Below are 24,751 nucleotides of genomic sequence, written 5' to 3'. Positions count from 1 at the left end.
TCCTCATGTTTTATTATCTTTATACATGTGTGTGTGTGCTTTTTATTTTACGTCCATTTCTTCCTGTTAGTATGGGTTAGAAGTTTATATTTATTGAGACACTATACTCATCTATGCTAATGAAAGGCATGCCTCTGGCCACTCAGGGATATTTCTCTTTGCTCATTTTTATTCCTGTTTTGTAAAGTACCTAGGCCATAGATGTGTACTACCTTTTTTTTTTTATATATATATCTGTGTCTTGTCTGCTAAAGATAAGAGAGGACAATTGCTATGCTGATGATGCTTATTAAGGCAGAAACATATTTTCTCATCTGCAGTCATCTTCTTGTCTCCAGATAATGAAATACTTTTCCTTATTGGCACGTCAATTTTGGAGAAATTCTTTATTCTCGAGACAATCTCTTTTTCTCATTTGTAGTTGATATCAATTTGTACTAAGTGATTATTCTACCTTTTCTGGGAGCAGGGATAATTTCAGTAAATCAAGATCCTATCTTGTATAGTATTTAACACATCTTTATTTGTCCTTGTATGTATCTGTGCATGTGTGTCTCTCTCTCTCTCCTTCTGTCTGTCTCTGCCTGCCTGCCTGTCTGTCTCTGTTTCTCTCTCTCTCTCTCTCTCTCTCTCTCTCTCTCTCTCTCTATATATATATATATATATATATATATATATATATATATGAATTAAAGTGCATTATTTATGGGATGACCCAATATATATATATATACTACTAATATAGGATAAAATTTTTTTCAGAAAATATTTCATCAAAAGTGGCAGCACATTAAAATACCTATAAAGGTTAAAATTATAAACAGCTTATTATAAACAATTTATTTCTTATCGTATTTTCTACTGAAGAGGGGAAAATCCATAGGATTAATCCCGAAATTGATTCAATATAGAAATAACGAACTTTTAAAAACAAATTCTCTTAGCTTGCTTTCCTCAATTTCAGCTTTCCTTGACGTGTATTTATAGTGAATGTATAATGAAATGTAGAAATTGACGACTTAAAGTCTGTTCTCACCATATTGGCATTGAAATAATTCTTCTATTCCCCTTGTTTATAAGTTATATATATATATCAAAATTAATCAGCCGAAATTGCGAAGATGATCCGGTTCTTGACTGAAGATCGAAGGCTTCGAATGTCCCGTCCGTTTTTTTGTATTGTCTTCTGTTTTGCGTTCTTGTCCCAGTTTGTGTTTTTTTTACATTTATCCTATATATATATATATATATATATACACACACATTATATATATATATATATATATATATATCTATATATATATATATATATATACACACACATTATATATATATATATATATATATATATATATATATATATATATATATATATATATATATATATATATATATATATATATAGATAGATATATATACACACACACACACACACACACACATATATACATATATTTATACATTCACCCTTCAACTAAACGTCATGCTCATCCTATATTCTCTTTTCCCAGGTATGTGACATGCTGTGCTTTTTCTTTGGATGACACTCACCTAGCATCTGGATCCAATGATAAGACAATTAAAGTGTGGATCATGGGAGGCAACGGTTAGGAGTTATTTATTAATTCTTTTCACCAAAATACATCAAATACTTGGCAATTTCTTATTGCATTGCTTTCAAAATTGGTTAAAACCTGTGTCTCTGTGTACTGTTTATGTATCCAAACATGGATATAAGTGTTTATATGAATTTATATCTGTCTGTATGGCTGTCCGTCTGTCTGTCTGTCTGCCCGTCTGTCTGTTGGTTCATCTGTATGTTCGTTCATCTGTCCATCCATCTGTCTGTGTTTATCTGTCCATCCATCTGTCCGTCTGTTCATCTTTCCATCTATCTTTGTATTCATCTTTTTACCTTTATCTGTCTACCCTCTTACCAACCAACCAACCTACTTACCTACCAACCTACTTACCCATCTACCTACCTACCTACCTACATACCTACCTACCTACCTACCTACCGACCTACCTATCTACTTACCTACCTATATATCTACCCACCTACCTACTCACTAGTGGTTGGCATTAGGAAGGACATCTAGCCATAAAAACCATGCCAAATTCAACCTTGCCGGTGCTGTTGCAACATAAAAAGTCACTCAGTCCACTCTGTAAGGTGGTTGCCATTAGGAAAGGCATCCAGCTGTAAAAACCATGCCAAAACTGACAGTGAAGTCTGATGCAATCTTCTGGCTTGTCAGCTCCTGTCAAACCATCCAACCCATGCCAGCATGGAAAATTGATGTTAAATGATGATGATGATGTAACTTGCCTGTAGGTCTTGTGTACCTACAGTTGAACCTCAGAGTAGTAAGAGATTGACTCAACAAAAAAAAATATATTATTAATCTCTGCTATGGTATTGAGTACTCTATTTTTCTGCAACAGTTAGCACTCAACATGTATGTATGTATATATATATATATGACTGGCATCTGTAGCGGTGGAGCATTAAAAGCACCATTTGAGTGTGGCCATATATATACATATATACACTGGTCTTCTTTCAGTTTCTGTTTGCCAAATCCACTCACAAGGCTTTGGTCGGCCCGAGGCTATAGTAGAAGACACTTACCCAAGATGCCACACAGTGGGACTGAACCCAGAACCATGTGGTTGGTAGGCAAGCTACTTACCACACAGCCACTCCTGCACCTAATATATTAATTTTTTTTCTTTCCCTATCATGATTATCAACATTTAACACCTGTTTTCCATGCTGGCAGGGTTGGATGGCTTGATAGGAACTGGCTAGGCCAGGATCTGCACCAGGGCCTGTAGTCTGTTTTAGCTTGGTTTCTATGGCTTGATGCATTTCTTAATGCCAACCACTTTACAGAGTGTACTGGGTACTTTTTACATAGCACCATCAGCAGTGCTTTTTATAAATTCATCAAAACTATTACAAATAAAATATTATTTTCATTTTCCTCCGACAGAAAGAATTCCACCTCACACACACATAATTAAAACTGCTGAGTATTAAATATTAATTTCTCTTCCAGAACCTTCTCCAGATGTCAGTAATGTCAGTAGCGCAGCCTCTCAGACATTTCCTTTCCCAACAAAAATTTCTGTCAATTCTGCAAACCTAGAGCAGCAGAAACCAGTTTGCAAATGGTCTGTCGATGATGTGTGTAACTGGCTTGAAAAGTCTGGATTAAACGAGATTACTGAAATATTCAGAAAACATGCCATTGATGGGCATGAACTGTTAATGCTGTCAGATGATGTCATTGAGAAACAACTGGGAATAGGTAAGAAATTATTGTCTTATTCAAAAAAGTCTGAAGGAAATTTGGGTTGTTATTTCTAGCAGGTTGAAATACCATATAGGACAGGTATAGGCAGTCTTTGTCAAGAAGCAGGCTACATGAGACATGGCTCATCATCAGGTGGGCTGCATTGCTAAAAAGATTCAAGGTAAATTTTTTGTTAGGTATTCTATTCAGCAGTGGAGGCACGTGGCTTAGTGGTTAGGGTGTCGGCATCACGATCGTAAGATTGTGGTTTCAATTCCTGAACCGGGCGACACGTTGTGTTCTTGAGCAAAACACTTCATTTTCATGTTGCTCCAGTCCATTCAGCTGGCAAAAAATGAGTAACGCTACGATGGACTGGTGTCCCATCCAGCTGGGGAACACATATGCCATAGAAACTGGGAAACCAGGCCCATGAGCCTGGTTAGGCTTTAAAAGTGCGCATTTATTTTTTTATTATTATTCTATTCAGAAGGTCTCACAGGCTGCAATTTGCCCATGGCTGGTGTAGAACCTCCTCCGGTTACTTGTCCAAATTATGATGGTTATTATTGTTTAGCCCTAGGTATTACCTGATCAAGCAGCCCTATGATTAAAGATGTTCAAGCTGTAACCATTCTGTGGTTTTTTGAGATGCAATACCTTTATGACTGTAAAGGCATATGGCTTAGTGGTTAGGGTGTTAAGCTTATGATCACAAGGTCGTGAGTTCGATACCTGGCAGCGTATTGTCTATTTTTTATTTTTTTTAAATTTTATTTTATCTAGTTTCAGCTCACAAGCTGTGGCCATGCTGGGGCACCGCCATTTGGGCAAGATACTTTATTTCACATTGCTCCAGTTCACTCAGCTGGCAAAAATGAGTTGCATCGGTAATTCATCAGGCCAACCTTGTCACATTCTGTGTCAAGCTGGATCTCTCTGAGAACTGTGTTACAGTTATGTGCATCTGTGGAATACTCAGCCACTTGCATGTTAATTTCATGAGCAGGTTATTTCATTGATTGGAACAACTGTAACCCCCGTTGTCATAACTTATGAAGTACCAGTTATTATATTACATACCCTATTAAGGCGGCGAGCTGGCAGAAACGTTAGCACGCCGGGCAAAATGCGTAGCTGTTACGTTCTGAGTTCAAATTCCGCCAAGGTCGACTTTGCGTTTCATCCTTTCGGGGTTGATAAATCAAGTACCAGTTACGCACTGGGGTCGATGTAATCGACTTAATCCGTTTGTCTGTCCTTGTTTGTCCCCTCTGTGTTTAGCCCCTTGTGGGTAGTAAAGAAATATATATTACATATCCTTCTTATTTTGTGAGATTGTAGGCCTCATTGACTTCCATAGTTTGATGATTGAATAGATTTGTGATGCACCATTACACCTGTGCCGAATCTTTACCTAGTTGCAGATCATACTGCACACTTTGATATGCATTGGATTATTATATGGGTTGCACCGTGGTAGACTGACTTTATTGCATTTTTCAATAGGCGCAGGAGTGGCTGTGTGGTAAGTAGCTTGCTTACCAACCACATGGTTCCGTGTTCAGTCCCCCTGCATGGCACCTTGGGCAAGTGTCTTCTACTATAGCCTCGGGCCGACCAAAGCCTTGTGAGTGGATTTGGTAGACGGAAACTGAAAGAAGCCCGTTGTATATATGTATATATATGTGTGCGTGTATGTTTGTTTGTCTGTGTTTGTCCCCCTAGCATTGCTTGACAACCGATGCTAGTGTGTTTATGTCCCCGTCACTTAGCGGTTCGGCAAAAGAGACCGATAGAATAAGTACTGGGCTTACAAAGAATAAGTCCCGGGGTCGAGTTGCTCGATTAAAGGCAGTGCTCCAGTATGGCTGCAGTGAAATGACTGAAACAAAGAGAGTGATTTTGGTTCTGTATAGATGTAAGTTCTGGTAAACAAGACAGTGTCTAAAATAATCTTTTACTTGTTTCAGTCATTTGACTGCGGCCATACTGGAGCAAATCGACCCCAGGACTTATTTTTTTTGTAAGCCTAGTACTTATTCTTTCGGTCTCTTTTGCCAAACCACTAAGTTACGGGGACATAAACACACCAACATCGGTTGTCAAGCCATGTTGGGGGGACAAACACAGACACACACATACATATATATACATATATACGATGGGCTTCTTTCAGTTTCCGTCTACCAAATCCGCTCGCAAGACACTTGCCCAAGGTGCCACACAGTGGACCTGAACCCTCCACCATGTGGTTGGTAGGCAAGCTACTTACCACACAGCCACTCCTGTGCCTATACTGTTAAATATTTGTTTATAATGTGCACTCGTGTATAACATACACCAGTAACTATGTGCTATTCCTGAGAAAAAAATATATCTTACATATAATATGCAGCTTTTATCTTATTTTTTGTATTAGTATCATGGTGTATAGAAAGAGAATGTAAAAATCTATCTATATTCCATCATCATAATGATATAAATTGATAAATGTATTCATATTCCTTTATCTTAATGTAAACACCGTAAATCCTCAAGTATAATCCGCATTTTTTTCCCAAAATTTAAAGGTCAAAATCCCTAGTGCATACTATATACGAGGTTAAAAATGAAAATTATTTTATAAGCAATGTCCGAGTCTCTATTTGCTGTCCGTCAATGTTTATTCAGACGCATTTTGTGATGTCGGACGCGAAAATACCTTAAGCTAAGCCTGAAAGCAATGAAATCATAAAAGAATCCTCCATAACTTGCAGTAAGCAACATTTATTAAACGCTATTACTGTTACTTCTTTATTTTCTGCAAACAAAATGCACAAAAAAGCTACAAGTTTGCATTATGTTATATATACAATAATAATAAAGGACGTTACCGTATACATTTTTACAAACCAAGGACGTTATATAGACCTCCTTTTCTCAAGTTGGAGAAGGAGTGCGTATTATACACAAGGTTTAGGTTTTTCAGAGGTACAGCCCCCTAAAAATCTCCTACGTATTATACTCAAGGATTTACGGTAGTTAAAATCTCTGTAGTCCTTCACTACAACAAATAGTTAAATGCTTCTATACATTTTGAAATTGTTAAAATGTCCCAAATTTCTGGTTTCTTCTTTCAGAGGCATATGGAAGCAGAAGTAAAATTATTCGTGCAAGGGACCAACTTACTAAACAAGTGTCTACAACTTCTCTGATGTCTCTAAAAGGTTTGTTTTAGGATTACATTTGATCCTCTAGTATTTGGTTGTATTGTAACTGTTAACATTGTGTATTGGCTATAGTTTGGGAGTGTTAACATGGAGTGTTTTCTGTAGTGTTAATGTGACGTATTGGCTGTAGTGTTAATGTGATGTGTTGATGAAAGTAAATGTCAAGAAAATTAAATTTCTTTCAGATATTGTTACTATGACATAAGAAAATAATGGAGGATTTCTCTTTAAATTTGTTTCAACAGATTCACCAGATGAATTTCTGTGTCCAATAACCAGAGAAATTATGAGAGATCCAGTGATTGCTTCAGGTCAGTGTAGAAAAGAGACATGGTATTACTGTCAGATTGTAGCTGCACTTTCTCAACATTGATATTGGTTTCAAATTTCAGTACAAGGCCGGTAATTTCAGGGGAGTGAGTAAGTTGATCCCATAGATCCCTGTGTTCAACTGGTACTTATTTCATTGACCCCAGAAGATAAAAGGCAAAGTTGACCTTGGTGGAGTTTGAACCTGGAACATAAAGATGGATGAAATGCTTTGTCTTTTATTCCTTTTGGAGCCGATGAAATAAGTGCCAGATGAAAAACCGGGGTCAGTATGATTGACTAAACCTCTTCCCTAAAATTTCAAACCCAGTATCCATAGTAGAAAGAAAAAAAATATATTATTATTAATAAGTTGGTGAGCTTGCAGAATCGTTAACATGCAGGACCAAATACTTAGCAGCATTTCAGGGACTGAACCTGGAACCATGTGGTTTGTAAGCAAGCTACTTATCACACAGCCACTCCTATGCCTATCTTAAAAAAAAAAGGAAAAAGTTTTTTTTAAATTGTTTTAGGATTACAGTTGATCCTCTAGTATTTGGTTGTATTGTAACTGTTAACATTGTGTATTGGCTATAGTTTGGGAGTGTTACCATGGAGTGTTTTCTGTAGTGTTAATGTGACGTATTGGTTAATGTGACTTATTTCCTGATAAGCATATTATTTTGTTCACTTTCCTTTTCATATGAATCAACCCTTGTCTGCGTGTATATAGATCATGGTGTACCTATGTGCGTAGAGATGTGTGCGTACATAAATATGTGACTCTGTTTGTGTGTGCATGTGTGTAAAGTGGTGGATTCAAGGGTTTCATTTATTCATAATTTGATTTCTTAATTTCACCAGAGTATAAATACCTATAATGGTGATACTTAAAAAGGAAAAAAATTAATTCAGTTCAATTAAAAAACATGGGTAAGCAATGCATTGTAAGCCACACTATAATTTGTGAAAATATGTGCAGGAGTGGGTGTGTGGTAAGCAGCTTGCTTCCCAACCACATGGTTCCGGGTTCAGTCCCACTGCGTGGCACCTTGGGCAAGTGTCTTCTGCTATAGCTTGAGGTCAACCAAATCCTTGTCAGTAGATATGGCAGATGGAGACTGAAAGAAGCCTGTCATATATCTATATATGTATTTATGTGTCTGTGTTTGTCCCCCTACCATCACTTGCCAACTGTTGTTGGTGTGTTTACGTCCCCGTTAATTAGCGGTTCGGCAAAAAGAGACCAATAAAATAAGTACTAGGCTTGCAGAGAAGAAGTCCTGGGGTCGATTTGTTCGACTAAAGGCAGTGCTCCAGCATGGCTGCCGTCAAAATGACTGAAACAAGTAAAATAGTAAAAGAGAGTATGCATTGCCCCTCCGATGCCTTTTTTATTTCATCATTAATATAATTCATGTTTCAAGCTGGCAGAATTGTTAGCACATTGGACAAAAGCTTATTTATTTTTATGTTCTGAGTTCAAATTCTGCTGTGGTTGATTTTGCCTTTCATCCTTTTAGGGTTGATAAAATAAGTACCAGTTGTGCACTGGGGTTGGTGTAATTGACTAGAACCCTCTCCCAAAATTTCTGGCCCAGTGCTTATAGTAGAAAGGATTATTGTTAGGTGCAGGAGTAGCTATAGGCATTGTGGTAAGTAGCTTGCTTACCAACCACATGGTTCCGGGTTCAGTCCCACTGCGTGGCACCTTGGGCATGTGTCTTCTCCTATAGCCTCGGGCCGACCAAAGCCTTGTAAGTGGATTTGGTAGACGGAAACTGAAAGAAGCCTGTTGTATATATGTATATGTGTGTATATGTTTGTGTGTCTGTGTTTGTCCCCCAACATCACTTGACAAGTGATGGTGGTGTGTTTACGTTCCTGTAACTTAGCAGTTTGGCAAAAGAGACCGATAGAATAAGTACTAAACTTCTAAAGAATAAGTCCTGGGGTCGATTTGCTCGACTAAAGGCGGTGCTCCAGCATGGCTGTAGTCAAATGACTGAAACAGGTAAAAGAGTAAAGTGGTGAGCTGGCAGAATCATTAGCACACCAGACAAAATGCTGCTAAACATTTTGTCCATCTTTACATTCTGAGTTCAAATTCTGCTCAGGTTGACTTTGCTTTACATCCTTTTGCAGTTAATGAAATAAGTACTAGGTAAGCAATGGGATCGATGTGATCAACTTTCCCCTTCCTCTAAAATTGTTAGTCTTAAAACCATTATTATTATTATTATTATTATTATTATTATTTTAATTTTTATTATTATTATTATTATTATTATTATTATTATAATTTTTATTATTATTATTATTATTATTATATTATTATTATTATTATTATTATTATCATCATCATAATTTTTATTATTATTTTGTTTGACTTTTGCTTTACATTTGCACAAGCTGGCTCCAAGTCTCACCCAGAGACCTCAAGAGACAACAAGTTGGAAGTTCATGCTGGTGTTATGCCTCGGGTGCCATGTATTTGGTTTTGTACATAGCGTTGTTCTAGAGAATGTTTAAGAAACCATAAGAAAATTATGTTTGTTTTAAAACTTGAGATTACATAGAAAGTATTTTGCGTGGGATATGAGCAGTTCCCATGAGCACTATCTTTTGAATTTCTGCCATTTTGGGGTTTCCTAGTATCTGAGCTATTATTAATATTAATACTATTATTATTGTTATTATTATTATTATTATTATTATTATTATTACTATTACTATTACTATTATTATTATTATTGCATTTTTATTTCTTAACAGATGGCTACACTTATGAGAGGACAGCAATTGAGTCCTGGATCAAATCTGGCAGTATACGCAGTCCAATGACCAATATCATTCTTCCTAGTCAACAGCTTATTCCTAATTTAACCGTGAAAATGTTAATCCAGAATCATGCCACAACGTAAGGCCATGTATGTGAGCATGTGTGTGTGTGTGTGCGTGTGTGCAAGAGAAAGAGAGAGAGGGCATAGTTGAATGGTGTTGAAGTTCATTTCAGTCAAGAGATTCTTGGGTCAATCCCACAGTGTAGCACCTTGGGCAAGTGTCATTTGTTGTAGCTTTTGGTTGACCCAAGCCTTGTGAATTAAATTGACTTGACAGAAACTGTGATACGCTATCAAACAGACTGCATTTGTAAATTGAACTGCACACAATATCATGCTGATTCTGCCTGTAGATTTTTTTGAAGAAGTGTACAAGGGTTTGTGGAATAAACAAGTGGAATGCTGATGATTCAAACTGACAAGGGATCCATTGCTTTGTCTGTGTATGGGGCAGGTGGGTTATCAAGTAACTTAGTGTCATTGCAAGTTGGTGAATGCCTTTAAAGTTTTAGCTTCTGTACCAGTCATATCACAATGTTAAATATGTATGCTTGCTTGTGTAACATCAACGACCTTACCAACACTCATTAGTGTACTTGCAGTACTTATGTGTGCTTAGTGCCTGTTGCTTTGGTGTTCCTATAGGGGTGGCTGTGTGGTAAGTAGCTAGTTTACCAACCACATGGTTCCGGGTTCAGTCCCACTGCGTGGCACCTTGGGCAAATGTCTTCTACTATAGCCTCGGGCCGACCAAAGCCTTGTGAGTGGATTTGGTAGACAGAAACTGAAAGAAGCCCGTCGTATATATGCATATATATGTATGTGTGTGTGTTTGTGTGTCTGTGTTTGTCCCCCCAACATCGCTTGACAACCGATGCTGGTGTGTTTACATTGCCGTAACTTAGCGGTTCGGCAAAAGAGACCAATAGAATAAGTACTAGGCTTACAAAGAATAAGTCCTGGAGTCGATTTGCTCGACTAAAGGCGGTGCTCCAGCATGGCCACAGTCAAATGACTGAAACAAGTAAAAGAGAGTAAAGAGTAACTATAGCAACACAAATACTAACCCCATACAGTCACAATAATTATGTTCTGAACATCAAACAAAATTTTTAATAAAACCGTGTATGTTGTGCTCGTTTTCTTCCAGTTCTATGTTTACCTGTACGAGGTGTGTGCTTGTATGTGCATGTGTACTTTTAATGTTCTCAGGAGATTCAGTGTGACACAGATTGTGACAAGGTTCGTCCTTTGAAATACAGGCACAACTGAAGCAATGTGAAATAAAGTGTCTTGCTCACAGGCACAGTGCACTGCTGGGAATTGAACTCACAACCTCATGATCGTAAGCCGAATATCTTAACTATTAAGTCGTATGCCTCCACTTCTATACAACTATTAACCTATTAATATAGGAAATGCAAAATTGTTAGCTAAAAAGGTATTAATACTACAATGTATTCTTGTTCTCCTCATACAAGCACACACCTCATATCTTTACAGTATCATTGTTATATTCCAAACTGATACAAAATGCTCTGTTGCTTATTTAGGAACCTGGACATTATTTTAGTTCATTAACCCTTTCATTATTGTATTTATTTTGAGATGCTCTGTGTTTCTTTCAATCGCTTTAAATATAACAAAGAATTTTGTAAAATAACTTAGTTATCATTAAGCTAGTGTTAGGAACATAAATTGTGGCTAAGGTTTGGTGGAAGATTTCAATTATTCTAAATATAGCAAAGAATTTTGTAAAATAACTTAGTTATCATTAAGCTAGTGTTAGGAACATAAATTGTGGCTAAGGTTTGGTGGAAGATTTCAATTATTTTAAATATAACAAAGAATTTTGTAAAATAACTTAGTTATCATTAAGCTAGTGTTAGGAACATAAATTGTGGCTAAGGTTTGGTGGAAGATTTCAATTATTCTAAATATAGCAAAGAATTTTGTAAAATAACTTAGTTATCATTAAGCTAGTGTTAGGAACATAAATTGTGGCTAAGGTTTGGTGGAAGATTTCAATTATTTTAAATATAACAAAGAATTTTGTAAAATAACTTAGTTATCATTAAGCTAGTGTTAGGAACATAAATTGTGGCTAAGGTTTGGTGGAAGATTTCAATTATTCTAAATATAGCAAAGAATTTTGTAAAATAACTTAGTTATCATTAAGCTAGTGTTAGGAACATAAATTGTGGCTAAGGTTTGGTGGAAGATTTCAATTATTTTAAATATAACAAAGAATTTTGTAAAATAACTTAGTTATCATTAAGCTAGTGTTAGGAACATAAATTGTGGCTAAGGTTTGGTGGAAGATTTCAATTATTTTAAATATAACAAAGAATTTTGTAAAATAACTTAGTTATCATTAAGCTAGTGTTAGGAACATAAATTGTGGCTAAGGTTTGGTGGAAGATTTCAATTATTTTAAATATAACAAAGAATTTTGTAAAATAACTTAGTTATCATTAAGCTAGGGTTAGGAACATAAATTGTGGCTAAGGTTTGGTGGAAGATTTCAATTATTTTAAATATAACAAAGAATTTTGTAAAATAACTTAGTTATCATTAAGCTAGTGTTAGGAACATAAATTGTGGCTAAGGTTTGGTGGAAGATTTCAATTATTTTAAATATAACAAAGAATTTTGTAAAATAACTTAGTTATCATTAAGCTAGTGTTAGGAACATAATTGTGGCTAAGGTTTGGTGGAAGATTTCAATTATTTTAAATATAACAAAGAATTTTGTAAAATAACTTAGTTATCATTAAGCTAGGGTTAGGAACATAAATTGTGGCTAAGGTTTGGTGGAAGATTTCAATTATTTTAAATATAACAAAGAATTTTGTAAAATAACTTAGTTATCATTAAGCTAGTGTTAGGAACATAAATTGTGGCTAAGGTTTGGTGGAAGATTTCAATTATTTTAAATATAACAAAGAATTTTGTAAAATAACTTAGTTATCATTAAGCTAGTGTTAGGAACATAAATTGTGGCTAAGGTTTGGTGGAAGATTTCAATTATTTTAAATATAACAAAGAATTTTGTAAAATAACTTAGTTATCATTAAGCTAGTGTTAGGAACATAAATTGTGGCTAAGGTTTGGTGGAAGATTTCAATTATTCCATCAATTACTTTAAATATAACAAAGAATTTTGTAAAATAACTTAGTTATCATTAAGCTAGGGTTAGGAACATAAATTGTGGCTAAGGTTTGGTGGAAGATTTCAATTATTTTAAATATAACAAAGAATTTTGTAAAATAACTTAGTTATCATTAAGCTAGGGTTAGGAACATAAATTGTGGCTAAGGTTTGGTGGAAGATTTCAATTATTTTAAATATAACAAAGAATTTTGTAAAATAACTTAGTTATCATTAAGCTAGTGTTAGGAACATAAATTGTGGCTAAGGTTTGGTGGAAGATTTCAATTATTTTAAATATAACAAAGAATTTTGTAAAATAACTTAGTTATCATTAAGCTAGGGTTAGGAACATAAATTGTGGCTAAGGTTTGGTGGAAGATTTCAATTATTTTAAATATAACAAAGAATTTTGTAAAATAACTTAGTTATCATTAAGCTAGTGTTAGGAACATAAATTGTGGCTAAGGTTGGTGGAAGATTTCAATTATTTTAAATATAACAAAGAATTTTGTAAAATAACTTAGTTATCATTAAGCTAGTGTTAGGAACATAAATTGTGGCTAAGGTTTGGTGGAAGATTTCAATTATTCCATCAATTACTTTAAATATAACAAAGAATTTTGTAAAATAACTTAGTTATCATTAAGCTAGGGTTAGGAACATAAATTGTGGCTAAGGTTTGGTGGAAGATTTCAATTATTTTAAATATAACAAAGAATTTTGTAAAATAACTTAGTTATCATTAAGCTAGTGTTAGGAACATAAATTGTGACTAAGGTTTGGTGGAAGATTTCAATTATTCTAAATATAACAAAGAATTTTGTAAAATAACTTAGTTATCTTTAAGCTAGTGTTAGGAACATAAATTGTGACTAAGGTTTGGTGGAAGATTTCAATTATTCTAAATATAACAAAGAATTTTGTAAAATAACTTAGTTATCTTTAAGCTAGTGTTAGGAACATAAATTGTGACTAAGGTTTGGTGGAAGATTTCAATTATTCTAAATATAACAAAGAATTTTGTAAAATAACTTAGTTATCATTAAGCTAGTGTTAGGAACATAAATTGTGACTAAGGTTTGGTGGAAGATTTCAATTATTCTAAATATAACAAAGAATTTTGTAAAATAACTTAGTTATCATTAAGCTAGTGTTAGGAACATAAATTGTGACTAAGGTTTGGTGGAAGATTTCAATTATTTTAAATATAACAAAGAATTTTGTAAAATAACTTGGTTATCATTCAGCTAGTGTTAGGAACATAAATTGTGACTAAGGTTTGGTGGAAGATTTCAATTATTTTAAATATAACAAAGAATTTTGTAAAATAACTTAGTTATCATTAAGCTAGTGTTAGGAACATAAATTGTGACTAAGGTTTGGTGGAAGATTTCAATTATTTTAAATATAACAAAGAATTTTGTAAAATAACTTAGTTATCATTAAGCTAGTGTTAGGAACATAAATTGTGACTAAGGTTTGGTGGAAGATTTCAATTATTTTAAATATAACAAAGAATTTTGTAAAATAACTTAGTTATCTTTAAGCTAGTGTTAGGAACATAAATTGTGACTAAGGTTTGGTGGAAGATTTCAATTATTTTAAATATAACAAAGAATTTTGTAAAATAACTTAGTTATCATTAAGCTAGTGTTAGGAACATAAATTGTGACTAAGGTTTGGTGGAAGATTTCAATTATTTTAAATATAACAAAGAATTTTGTAAAATAACTTAGTTATCTTTAAGCTAGTGTTAGGAACATAAATTGTGACTAAGGTTTGGTGGAAGATTTCAATTATTCCATCAATTACTTTAAATATAACAAAGAATTTTGTAAAATAACTTAGTTATCTTTAAGCTAGTGTTAGGAACATAAATTGTGACTAAGGTTTGGTGGAAGATTTTAATTCAAAACTTATGAAAACAAGACATTTGTACTACAGAGCCAGAGCTGGTTTCAGCCAGGTTGGTAACAAAAGTGTTAAGTATTTTTTCCAGTGCTCTGCTGATTATGTCACCCACTCATTTTTCTATAAACATTCTATATTTTTGTTGTTCTGGTTGTTATTGTTTAGTCTCTAGGTCAGCCCTGATTGAGCAGGCATATAATCAAAGCCTTTCCAGCTGTGACCATCTCATCTTTCTGTATCTTTGGGACTACATTGTCCGCTCTGTTTTCCTTTCCTTAAAACAATTGGTTGTGATTTGAGGGAGTTTTGGCTGCTATGTAACGGGGGCTGCCTTCTCAGCTGTTGCTGTTACTGTTGATGTCTTTCATTATTGTAGGGCTGGAATGGGGTGTTAATATTATACCTGCCCTGCAATGACTTGATGGTGGCAAAGGATTTCCTGTTTCTTATATTTGTTTTAGGGAATATTTTATGTCACATTGACACTTCAGAACCAGATGACAAACCACAAAAAGTTAGCATTCCTTAAGAATCAGCAAAATTTCTGTGACTATGTGCCAACATGGGAAAAGTAAACATTAAGTCAAGAATGTTGATGACAGTGCCAGATATGGTGGTAATGACGGTGAGGATAGTTTAGTATCCAGTTCTTATTCTATAAACACACTTCCTGAATTACTGAATTTCTGTTCAGTTAACTCCATAATCATGTTGTTATATTATATTAAAGACTTTATGCTGTTTACTGAACTTTCTTCCTTAAACTTTTTTAGCATTAACTTAAACTTATTATTATTATTATTATTATTATTAGTTTTTCTTCTTCTTTCAATTTTGTTTTCGTTTCTTGCAGAGTGTCTTTCTGACACCAAGGGTAAAAAGAATTCACTGTATACATTAATGAGCCATTAAAATAAACACACCAGATTGTTCATTTACATATTGGGTCTATAGTAGAAGTACTCGACTGTGGCACTGAACCCAAAATCTCATGATTAGGAAGCAAACTTCTTAACCACACAGTCATGCCTGCGCCTACTTCACTAGAGAAATTAATGTCTTCTATCCTCTCCTTCAGCTTTTCTCCATCATTGATCTCTCTGTCTCCAAAATTGGTTTGTCTTTTGACTTTTACTTTAACCAACCAATGCTTCTCACACTCTGAACTAAATTATCATTATTGTCTAATTACCTTCATGAAGAGTTACATCAATCTTTATAAATTACTATTATTATTATCGATGATGATGATGATGATGATAATAATAATAATAATAATCTTTTCTATTTTAGGCACAAGGCTTGAAATTTTGGGGGAGGGGCCAGTTGATTAGATCAACCCCTGTATGCAATTGGTATTCAATTTATCAACCCCAGAGGGATGAAAGGCAAAGTCAACCTTGGTGGAATTTGAACTAAGAACATAAAGACAGATGAAATACCACTAAACATTTTGCCCAGTGTGCTTATGTTTCTGCCAGCTCTCTACCTTAATAACAATAATAATAATAATGATAATGATAATAAAGGCTGGGAGCTGGCAGAATCATTAGCATGCTGGGTGAAATGCTTAGCAGTATTTTGTCTGCTGCTATGTTCTGAGTTCAAATTCCACTGAGGTCGAATTTGCCTTTCATCCTTTCGGGTTGATAAATTAAGTACCAGTTGCATACTGGGGTCAGTCTAATCGACTAGATCCCTCCACCAAAATTTCAGACCTTGTGCCTGTAGTATAAAGGATTATTATTATTATTATTTACTTTTATTCTGCATGTTTGTTACAATCACTCACCAAGACACACCCAGTATCCTAGGGTGAGTGAAGGACAAAAGATGTTACAGTATGACTGAAAGCTTGGGGAGGGCAAGTGGCAGGGGCAGTAGAAAAATATCTTCATGTAATACAACATATACATTTAAATTGATAGGGTTTTTCTAAGGATGTGGGCAGTACTTGTCAGCACAACCTTTTGGGTTTCTCTGAGATATGGTTCTCCTGGGATATTATCAAGATGTTTCCGACATCCCTTTCTTATCATACCAAGAGCACCCACAATAACTGGAACAGTTATTGGTCAAGGATTCTGGATTATTTTTCTGTTTTTTTTTTACTTAATTTTTGAGAGCAGTCTGGTTCATTTTTAGTATTCTTGTTTGTGAGAGCAGTTGAGTTTATTTCAGATATTCTCATTTTAAAAATCATCTCTGGCTAATCATTGAGAGGACGTTGGTGTTGCCTTGGCAGAGGTTTGCGCTCTCTGAGTGCTCTTGTTATTATTTTAAATCATTAGAAAGAATAAAGGAAGACAATGGTGGTTTAATTTTACTTTTCACAGAATTAATCTCCCAGGAAATCCATAAATGTTGTTTCCTGTGTTTCAAAGTATTGATGGAAAAGAATCATTGTCACAATTTCCCTTTTGTGATGCTGCAAATCCCATCAACTGCAGTTGTTAGCTAGTCATATCAAATATATCTGATTAGTTTCTCTCCTCAGAATCACTAGTCAGATGATACCATAGTGAACAAAATAAATAGGAGTGGTGAGTAGCTTGCTTACCAACCACATGATTCCGGGTTCAGTCCCACTTCGTGGCACCTTGGGCAAGTGTCTTCTACTATAGCCACGGGCCGACCAAAGCCTTGTGAGTGGATTTGGTAGATGGAAACTGAAAGAAGCCCATCGTATATATGTATGTTTGTGTCTGTGTTTGTCCCCCTAGCACTGCTTGACAACTGATGCTGGCGTGTTTATGTCCCCATCACTTAGCAGTTACAAAGAATAAGTCCTGGGGTCGATTTGCTCGAGTAAATGCGGTGCTCCAGCATGGCCACAGTCAAATGACTGAAACGAGTAAAAGAGTAAATTATCAAATAAAAGACATAAGTTAAAATTATCCTTCAAGAACATCACTCAAACCATTTTTCTCTCATTCAAAGTGTTATTTGTTAAATATTCCTTCCTTGTAGAAAGCAAAAAATAACTCAGCAAAAGTTGTTTATTTCTTGGAGCTAATCTTTCTTTTTCACAAAAAAAATGAATTTTCCTTTCTCCAAAATTCCTTCTATCACAATCATACATATTTTTACCAATTCCCAATCTTCCTTCATCTCAAACCTTCACTCTTCTTTATATTTTCTTTCTTTCTCCCGGCTGTTGACTTCCTTCATTTCTTAAACATCTTTCACATAATATTTTCATTCATCCTTGTCTGAAATCTTTTTCCTTAAAACTACTTCAACCCCTCTTAAAACTCCTGCTCTTGCCATTCCACCCATCTTCTACCATCTGTTATTGTTCCTGATCCTTTTTAATTATATTATTCACAAGTTGACAGAAGCATTAACTTATTGAGCAAAATGCTTAACCGCATTTCGTCCTCACATTCTGAGTTCAAATTCCACCAAGGACGACTTTGCCTTTCATCCTTTCAAGGTTGACAAAATAAGCACCAATTTGGGGTTGACCTAACTGACTTAGCCCCTCCCCCAGAATTACTGGCTTTGTGCCAAAATTTGAAACCAGTATTATTCACAAGCCACATTAATGGTCTTCTTCTTTTGTTCTTTTGGCTGAATCCCCCCCGGTGTCTTAATAAAAAAAAAATTGAATTTTTTTCTTCTCTAACAAATTCTACAAACACTTCGTTATACTGTTGATTAATTGTAAATATTTTTTGTTACAAATTATGGAAATAAACTCTACCAAAATTGGAATTATTTGTAAATAATCTGTTGTTGTCATTGTTTTTCTTTTGTTTTATTGAGTTCTTTGATCACATTGTTAACAAAATCTTAACCGTTTTTGAAGCTGAAATAAGACTTACAATGGAGTGCTGCACACACTTTAGACAGCACAAACATTTTACACCAGAAAATCATTTAACTGTAAAGGCAATCCAGCCGTAGAAACATTGCCAGATCAGACTGGGCCTGGTGCAGCCTTCTGGCTTCCCAGACCCCAGTTGAACTGTCCAACCCATACTGGCATGGAAAGCGGACGCTAAATGATGATGATGATAATGATGATATGGCACTCCGACGGTTACGACAACGGGGGTTCCAGTTGATCCAATCAGCGGAAGTGCCCCTTTGAAATACAGGTAGAATAGGAACAGGAAGAAAGAGTCAGACAAAGTTGTGGTGAAAATAAACACTCAATAAACACTCACAGTGCTCGGTCTGGGAATTGAAACCGCATTCCTACGACAGCGAGTCCGCTGCCCTAACCACCTGGCCATTGCGCCTCCACATAAGTCATTTAACTAGTTATATGTTGGCCTAAAGAGGAGACTAATAAATCTCAAAAGCATTCCTTGTGTTGTGATAACATGACTTGCTGAAAATGGTTGGGGTTAAAACCTCAAAATTCAGTAACTTTTTATCTCATGCGTCTCTTCTTGTTCTGCTTATTCCAATGGAATCGCTGATGAGGTTACAGGATGTGTGGCAAAACAGCTTTGACAAAGAAACCCCAATATTATCCTCCACCAATAAGTACTAATAAGCTTATAATAAGATTGTTTTTAAGTACTGGTTATTTTCAAGGTAGTCAAAGGAATGGAAAGAGCAATGCCTATGAAGCTTGTGGTCCCTTCCAGACTACTAGAAACTGATGTAGTTGATGATCATTTTGAATATCTGTTGGTCAGTGTCAATGGTGCATGAAAAAGAAAGAAAAGCAGGGACGGGAGGAATATGAGCATGGCACAGTTCTAAAGAGGCTGGATTGAGGGAAGTGCTTAGTGCGAGACCTAGGAGGTGAGGCAGTAATTGTGGTGGAAGTTAATGTAGCTAGCTAGTCAAGGGGGACATAGGTTGTTATGGTTGCGAAGTAGTGGTTGAATCTTGCCAATAGACTAATTTTTTTGCACTTAGACACACACACACACATACACAAGACAGACTTCCTTTCAGTTTCCGTTTACCAAATCTACTCACAAGACTTTGGTAGGCCTGAAGAAGATACTTGCCCAAGACTAAAACTAATATGTGTACATATTACACACATGGGCTGTGACTGCTGGGGATATGCATAGGCTTGAAAGAAATGAAGCTAGTATGATCCGCAGGATGTGTAATGTCAGTGTGTATACATGACAGAGTGTAAGTGCCCTGAGAGAAAAGGTGGACATAAGAAGCATCAGATGTGGTGTGCAAGAGAGACGACTGCACTGGTATGATCATGTGTTGTGTATGGATAAAGACAGCTGTGTGAAGAAGTGTCACACCATAACAGTGGAGGGAACTTGTGAAAGAGATAGACCCAGGAAGACATGGGATGAGATGGTGAAGCATGACCTTTGAACGTTGGGCCTCACAGAGGCAATGACAAGTGATTGAGACCTTTGGAGATATACTGTGTTTGAGAAGACTCAGCAAGCCAAGTGAGATCATAGCTGTAGCTGACCCATTTAAAGGTACCCCTTCAATTGTCGAACAATATGCTGTGCTTGAGAAGACCTGTTGATCCAAGTGAAATCGTAGTCATGGGAACAATTATAAAATAACAAGGGTGGCTTGATGTAATATAAAACAAAAAAGGGAAAATTCAGGTGTCACTAATAGTATGTTTGTTCCTTCTCGAGCCACGCCTGGCTCATTAGGGCCGGTTTCCCGGTTTCCTTGGCGTATAGGTTCCCCACCTGGACAGGACGCTAGTTCGTTGCAGGTGAACTGGAAGATGCAGGAGGAAAGAGTGAATGAAAGTTGTGGCGAAAGAATCAGCAGAAGTTTCGCCATTACCTTCTGCCGGAGCCACATGGAGCTTAGGTGTTTTCACTCATAAACACACACATCGTCCCGTCTGAAATTCAAACCTGCGATCCCTCGACCGCGAGTCCACTGCTCTAACCACTAGGCCATGTGCCTCCACACCATTAGTATAAAGTTGCATATATAGACATTAACAACATACTTACAAATAAGCAATAATAAAAAATACACACCAGGTATGTTTTTAATTGTGGTATATATGAAATTTTATTTATTTATTTATAATAATAGCCTTCAAAATTGTTTCACAAAAATACAAAATATCTGCAACAGCTATAAAAGTTCAAACACTTAAATTGAGGCTGAATTACTCGGTGAGAAGATATAAACACAAAAATATATGACTATAATAACTAAATATAACATAATCTTCCAAAAGTGACGAAATATAATAATAATTTTTTCAAAAATGTAAAATTGCCAAAAAAATGGATTGATAAAGAAAAAATTACATTGAATGAAACAACCTTATTTTGTAAATATATTATATATTTTTGGTCAAATAAAAAAATATTTAAAACAATTTAGATTCTATTCCTTATCAAGTGCCTTGTTATTATTTATCTCCAGCTGGCTATAAGATCAAGTAAATCTATTTATGATCAAAGAGATATTCAAGCCATAACAAACCAGTCATATTCTCAAGAATAGTGTACGACGGATTACATTAATTAATATGCCTTTCTTTTTTTCGAAGGCAGCAAGGTGAGATTCAAAGGAAAGTTTGCTGCTATTTCTAGCAAAGTGAGCAATCTTATAAGGTCTGTCTTGCTGGTTTGTTAAACACCATGTGATTAACTACATGTGCTTAGGATAGGATTGAACTGACATATTTTTATTCTATACAGGGTTCCCACAGTCTTACCCACTAGTATTACCACACTTATAATTAACACAACCTGGGGTATATAAACCTATATATGGTACTTGATGCTTAAATGGAAACTAAAAAAAGCATTACAAATGTTTGGTTTTTTTAGTGAGAATAACAAGCAAAAATTTAAAAGCACAAATGAAGTCCACAGTTTGAAGAAAATAGAAAAGAATAAAATAATTTTTTTAAAATTCACTTTATATATTTATTTTATCAGTCCAAATATTAATCCATTTAAAAATTTAAAAGATAGCGAAAAAGAAATGTTTAAAAAAATATTAATTCAGTTTACATAGTTTTATCTGTACAAATATTGATATACTTTAAAAAATTTAAATATTGAAAAAGAAAAGATAAAAAATTATTTACTTGTGCATGAGTCACACACTTTTATACTTGATTTTAACTAAAAAATTTGGGGTGAGAGCTATACACAAGATAAAGCTAAAACTGGAGGGAAAAAAAAAACTTTGTATCAAGGTTTAACACTAAATTCTGAATGTAGATTATACACAAGTAAATACAGTGCTTATTTCTAATATTGTCACAAAGAATAAATTTTCATGAAGGATACAGACATTTAGATTGTTTCAGCTTTTGCTACAGTGTGAATTCAGAGAAAAATTTCACTCTATAAACTTTGTGAGTAAAACCACATCAAACCAAGCTGCAGGTGACACTGCCAATAGACTACCAGAAAGAGAGGGTGTCTTGTGATTTTGCTTCCTCAGTGACTGCTTTGTGTACTTATATTAAATGATTCTAGCTTGATAAGGCAATATCTACTACTGAGGAGGTAAAATCATGTCAAAACACAGTGTCTGGTTGTCTGCTGATATCACTTGGAGTTCAGCTCAATGTGGTTTTGCAAACAAAGAATATAGAGAGAAATTTTTCTCTTGGGAGAAAATCCCACAGTAAATACCTTTCAAATTCTGGGGTACAAGTGTGCATTGTAAATTAATATACATATCTTTGTATTTATACACATATGTTTAACCAGTTTTAAAAATATTACTATTAGGACGTGTGTTGCCAAAGAGCACGTTTCTGGATTCACCTGTATCACATACTGGCTATAATATATGATAAAACCCTCTCAGTTTTTCTTTATTTGTTAAGACTTTGTAACGATAAAAAAATATATTCCTGTCAAAATGTAAAAAAAAAAATGAAAAACAAAACAACTGACAGTTGTCAGCCATCTTCATTAATCCTCACAATGTAATTCATAGATTAGTTTAACGTTTAAAATTCAGATAACAAATTTTAGATCAATCTTGTTTAACATGGTGTACATATGACTCCTTTTGTTCATGACTGACCGTGGAATTGCATCTAGAAAGTTCTCCTCCGAGGCACATGTTTGGGCAAGGTTGTTTATGGAAGACCAGCAGTGGCCCATGCATACCAGCCTTCCCTCTCCATGTCATCAATGTTATCCAAGAGAAAGGCAAAGGGGCTGATACAGCTTGGCACTAGTGGCATCACAACTCATTTCTGCAACTGAGTGAATTGGAGCAATGTGAAATAAAGTGTTTTACTCAAGATCACAACACACAGCCTGGTCTAGGAGTTGAACTCACTACCTCATGATTGTGAGCCTGAGGCTCTAACCACTGAGTCACATCAAAATAAATATCAAATGGAAATTATAGTTGTGATACCTGTGCCGGTGGCACATAAAAAGCACCATTCGAATGTGGCTGATGCCAGCGCCGCCTTGACTGGCTTCTGTGCCAGTGGCACGTAAAAAGCACCAACCGATCGTGGCCGCTGCCAGCTTCCCCTGGCACCTGTGCTGGTGGCACGTAAAAAGCACCCACTACACTCATGGTGTGGTTGGCATTAGGAAGGGCATCCAACTGTAGAAACACTGCCAGATCAGACTGGAGCCTGGTGCAGCCACCTGGCTTCCCAGACCCCGGTCGAACCGTCCAACCCATGCTAGCATGGAAAACGGACGTTGAACGATGATGATGATGATGATGATATATATATATATATATATATATATATATATATATATATGTATGTATATATAGTATAAAAAGTTTCACAGAAAGAAAGATGACAAAGGAACACAAAGGAAACAGGAAAAAACACACACAAAAGACATGGACATGCTCATCCCTCCATTATTGGTAAACTTGTTCATTTTGGTGGTGTTAATGGCAGAATGCTTTAGGGATAAGTGAGTGGATACAAGGAACAGAATGATTCAAGTACAAAAAAAAAAAGATCATGTCTGATGACTGAACAAGAAAGTATACAGAAAACGAAAAAATAAGGATGGTAATGAAAACATAAATAAATTTACATATATACACTACATGAACACACACATGTAGCAAATGGTTACCAACTTTCTCAGCCATGATTTGAAATCCCACAGCGTGGCACCTTGGGCAAGTATCTTCTACTATAGCCTCGGGCCAACCAAAGCCTTGTGAGTGGATTTGGAAGACGGAAACTGAAAGAAGCCCGTCGTATATATATATGTATGTATGTGTGTGTGTTTGTGTGTCTGTGTTTGTCCCCCTAGCATTGCTTGACAACCAATGCTGGTGTGTTTATGTCCCCGTTACTTAGCGGTTCGGCAAAAAGAGACCGATAGAATAAGTACTGGGCTTACAAAAGAATAAGTCCCGGGGTCGAGTTGCTCAATTAAAGGCGGTGCTCCAGCATGGCCGCAGTCAAATGACTGAAATAAGTAAAAGAGTAAATCATCAGCCTATTGTTTTAGCCGGTTGCACTAAGACATTTATGTGAATAAGCTGACCCCTTTCTTGAGACATTCATTGGTCAAAGCTGATTAAAGAGGGAATAATCCTTTGTTTTCGCTTGACCAAATTTAGTTGTGAAGAATATAAATACACAACCAAATATCAGTCCACCTCTTTGGCAATTAGCTGCTTACCAGGAGCACACATCTATCTTTCTTCCAGTATTGATGGAGAGACAATACCATTATGCAAGGGACAATACAACTCTTACCATTTCTATCTGCCTTAACTCTCTTACTCTGTTACCTCTCTCTCTAGTAATGACAGAGACAAAACTAACAACTATCATACACAATGGGTTGGAAATCTACAAGTAACTTGGGTATACAAAAACTACATAAAATTAGCTTCAATATTGTAATGGCGAATGTAATGATATAAATAAGTGGCCGCTAAATAATTAATATTGTTCTTCAATTATTTATACGATGCATCAATACAGATTGATTTTTATACTTGATGACCGACTATCATATTTTCATTACGTATATCCCTCTCTCTCTTTTGGAGAGGCACTGAGCAGCTACACGCACACATACACACACGGCAGTAACTTCCACCTTCCGAATTCAATCACAAAGC

General features: G+C 35.4%; 1 protein-coding gene across 2 annotated transcripts in view; it reads left to right on the top strand.

Annotated features, from left to right (window-relative positions):
* Nucleotides 1-16,023, top strand: part of LOC115220848 (WD repeat, SAM and U-box domain-containing protein 1-like) — a 45,518-nt gene extending 29,495 nt beyond the window's left edge. The window contains exons 7-12 of one of the 2 annotated variants that reach the window (XR_005002701.1): nt 1,512-1,606; nt 3,066-3,317; nt 6,425-6,511; nt 6,760-6,825; nt 9,602-10,316; nt 10,710-10,804. Coding sequence is in view for 1 of the 2 variants with exons in the window: in XM_036510537.1 (XP_036366430.1) it covers nt 1,512-1,606; nt 3,066-3,317; nt 6,425-6,511; nt 6,760-6,825; nt 9,602-9,746; nt 15,588-15,600 (658 nt within the window). In the remaining variant the exon portion in view is untranslated. Of the gene's footprint in view, nt 1-1,511; nt 1,607-3,065; nt 3,318-6,424; nt 6,512-6,759; nt 6,826-9,601; nt 10,317-10,709; nt 10,805-15,587 lie in introns of those variants that run through there. The other variant, XM_036510537.1, reaches the window with a different exon arrangement.
* Nucleotides 16,024-24,751: the final 8,728 nt, after the last annotated feature.

The sequence above is a fragment of the Octopus sinensis genome, linkage group LG17 (genome assembly GCF_006345805.1).
Source record: "Octopus sinensis linkage group LG17, ASM634580v1, whole genome shotgun sequence".
NCBI classification, from domain to species: domain Eukaryota; kingdom Metazoa; phylum Mollusca; class Cephalopoda; order Octopoda; family Octopodidae; genus Octopus; species Octopus sinensis.
The sequence above is the reverse complement of the archived record's forward strand: the minus strand, read 5'-3'. Positions and strand labels throughout refer to the sequence as shown.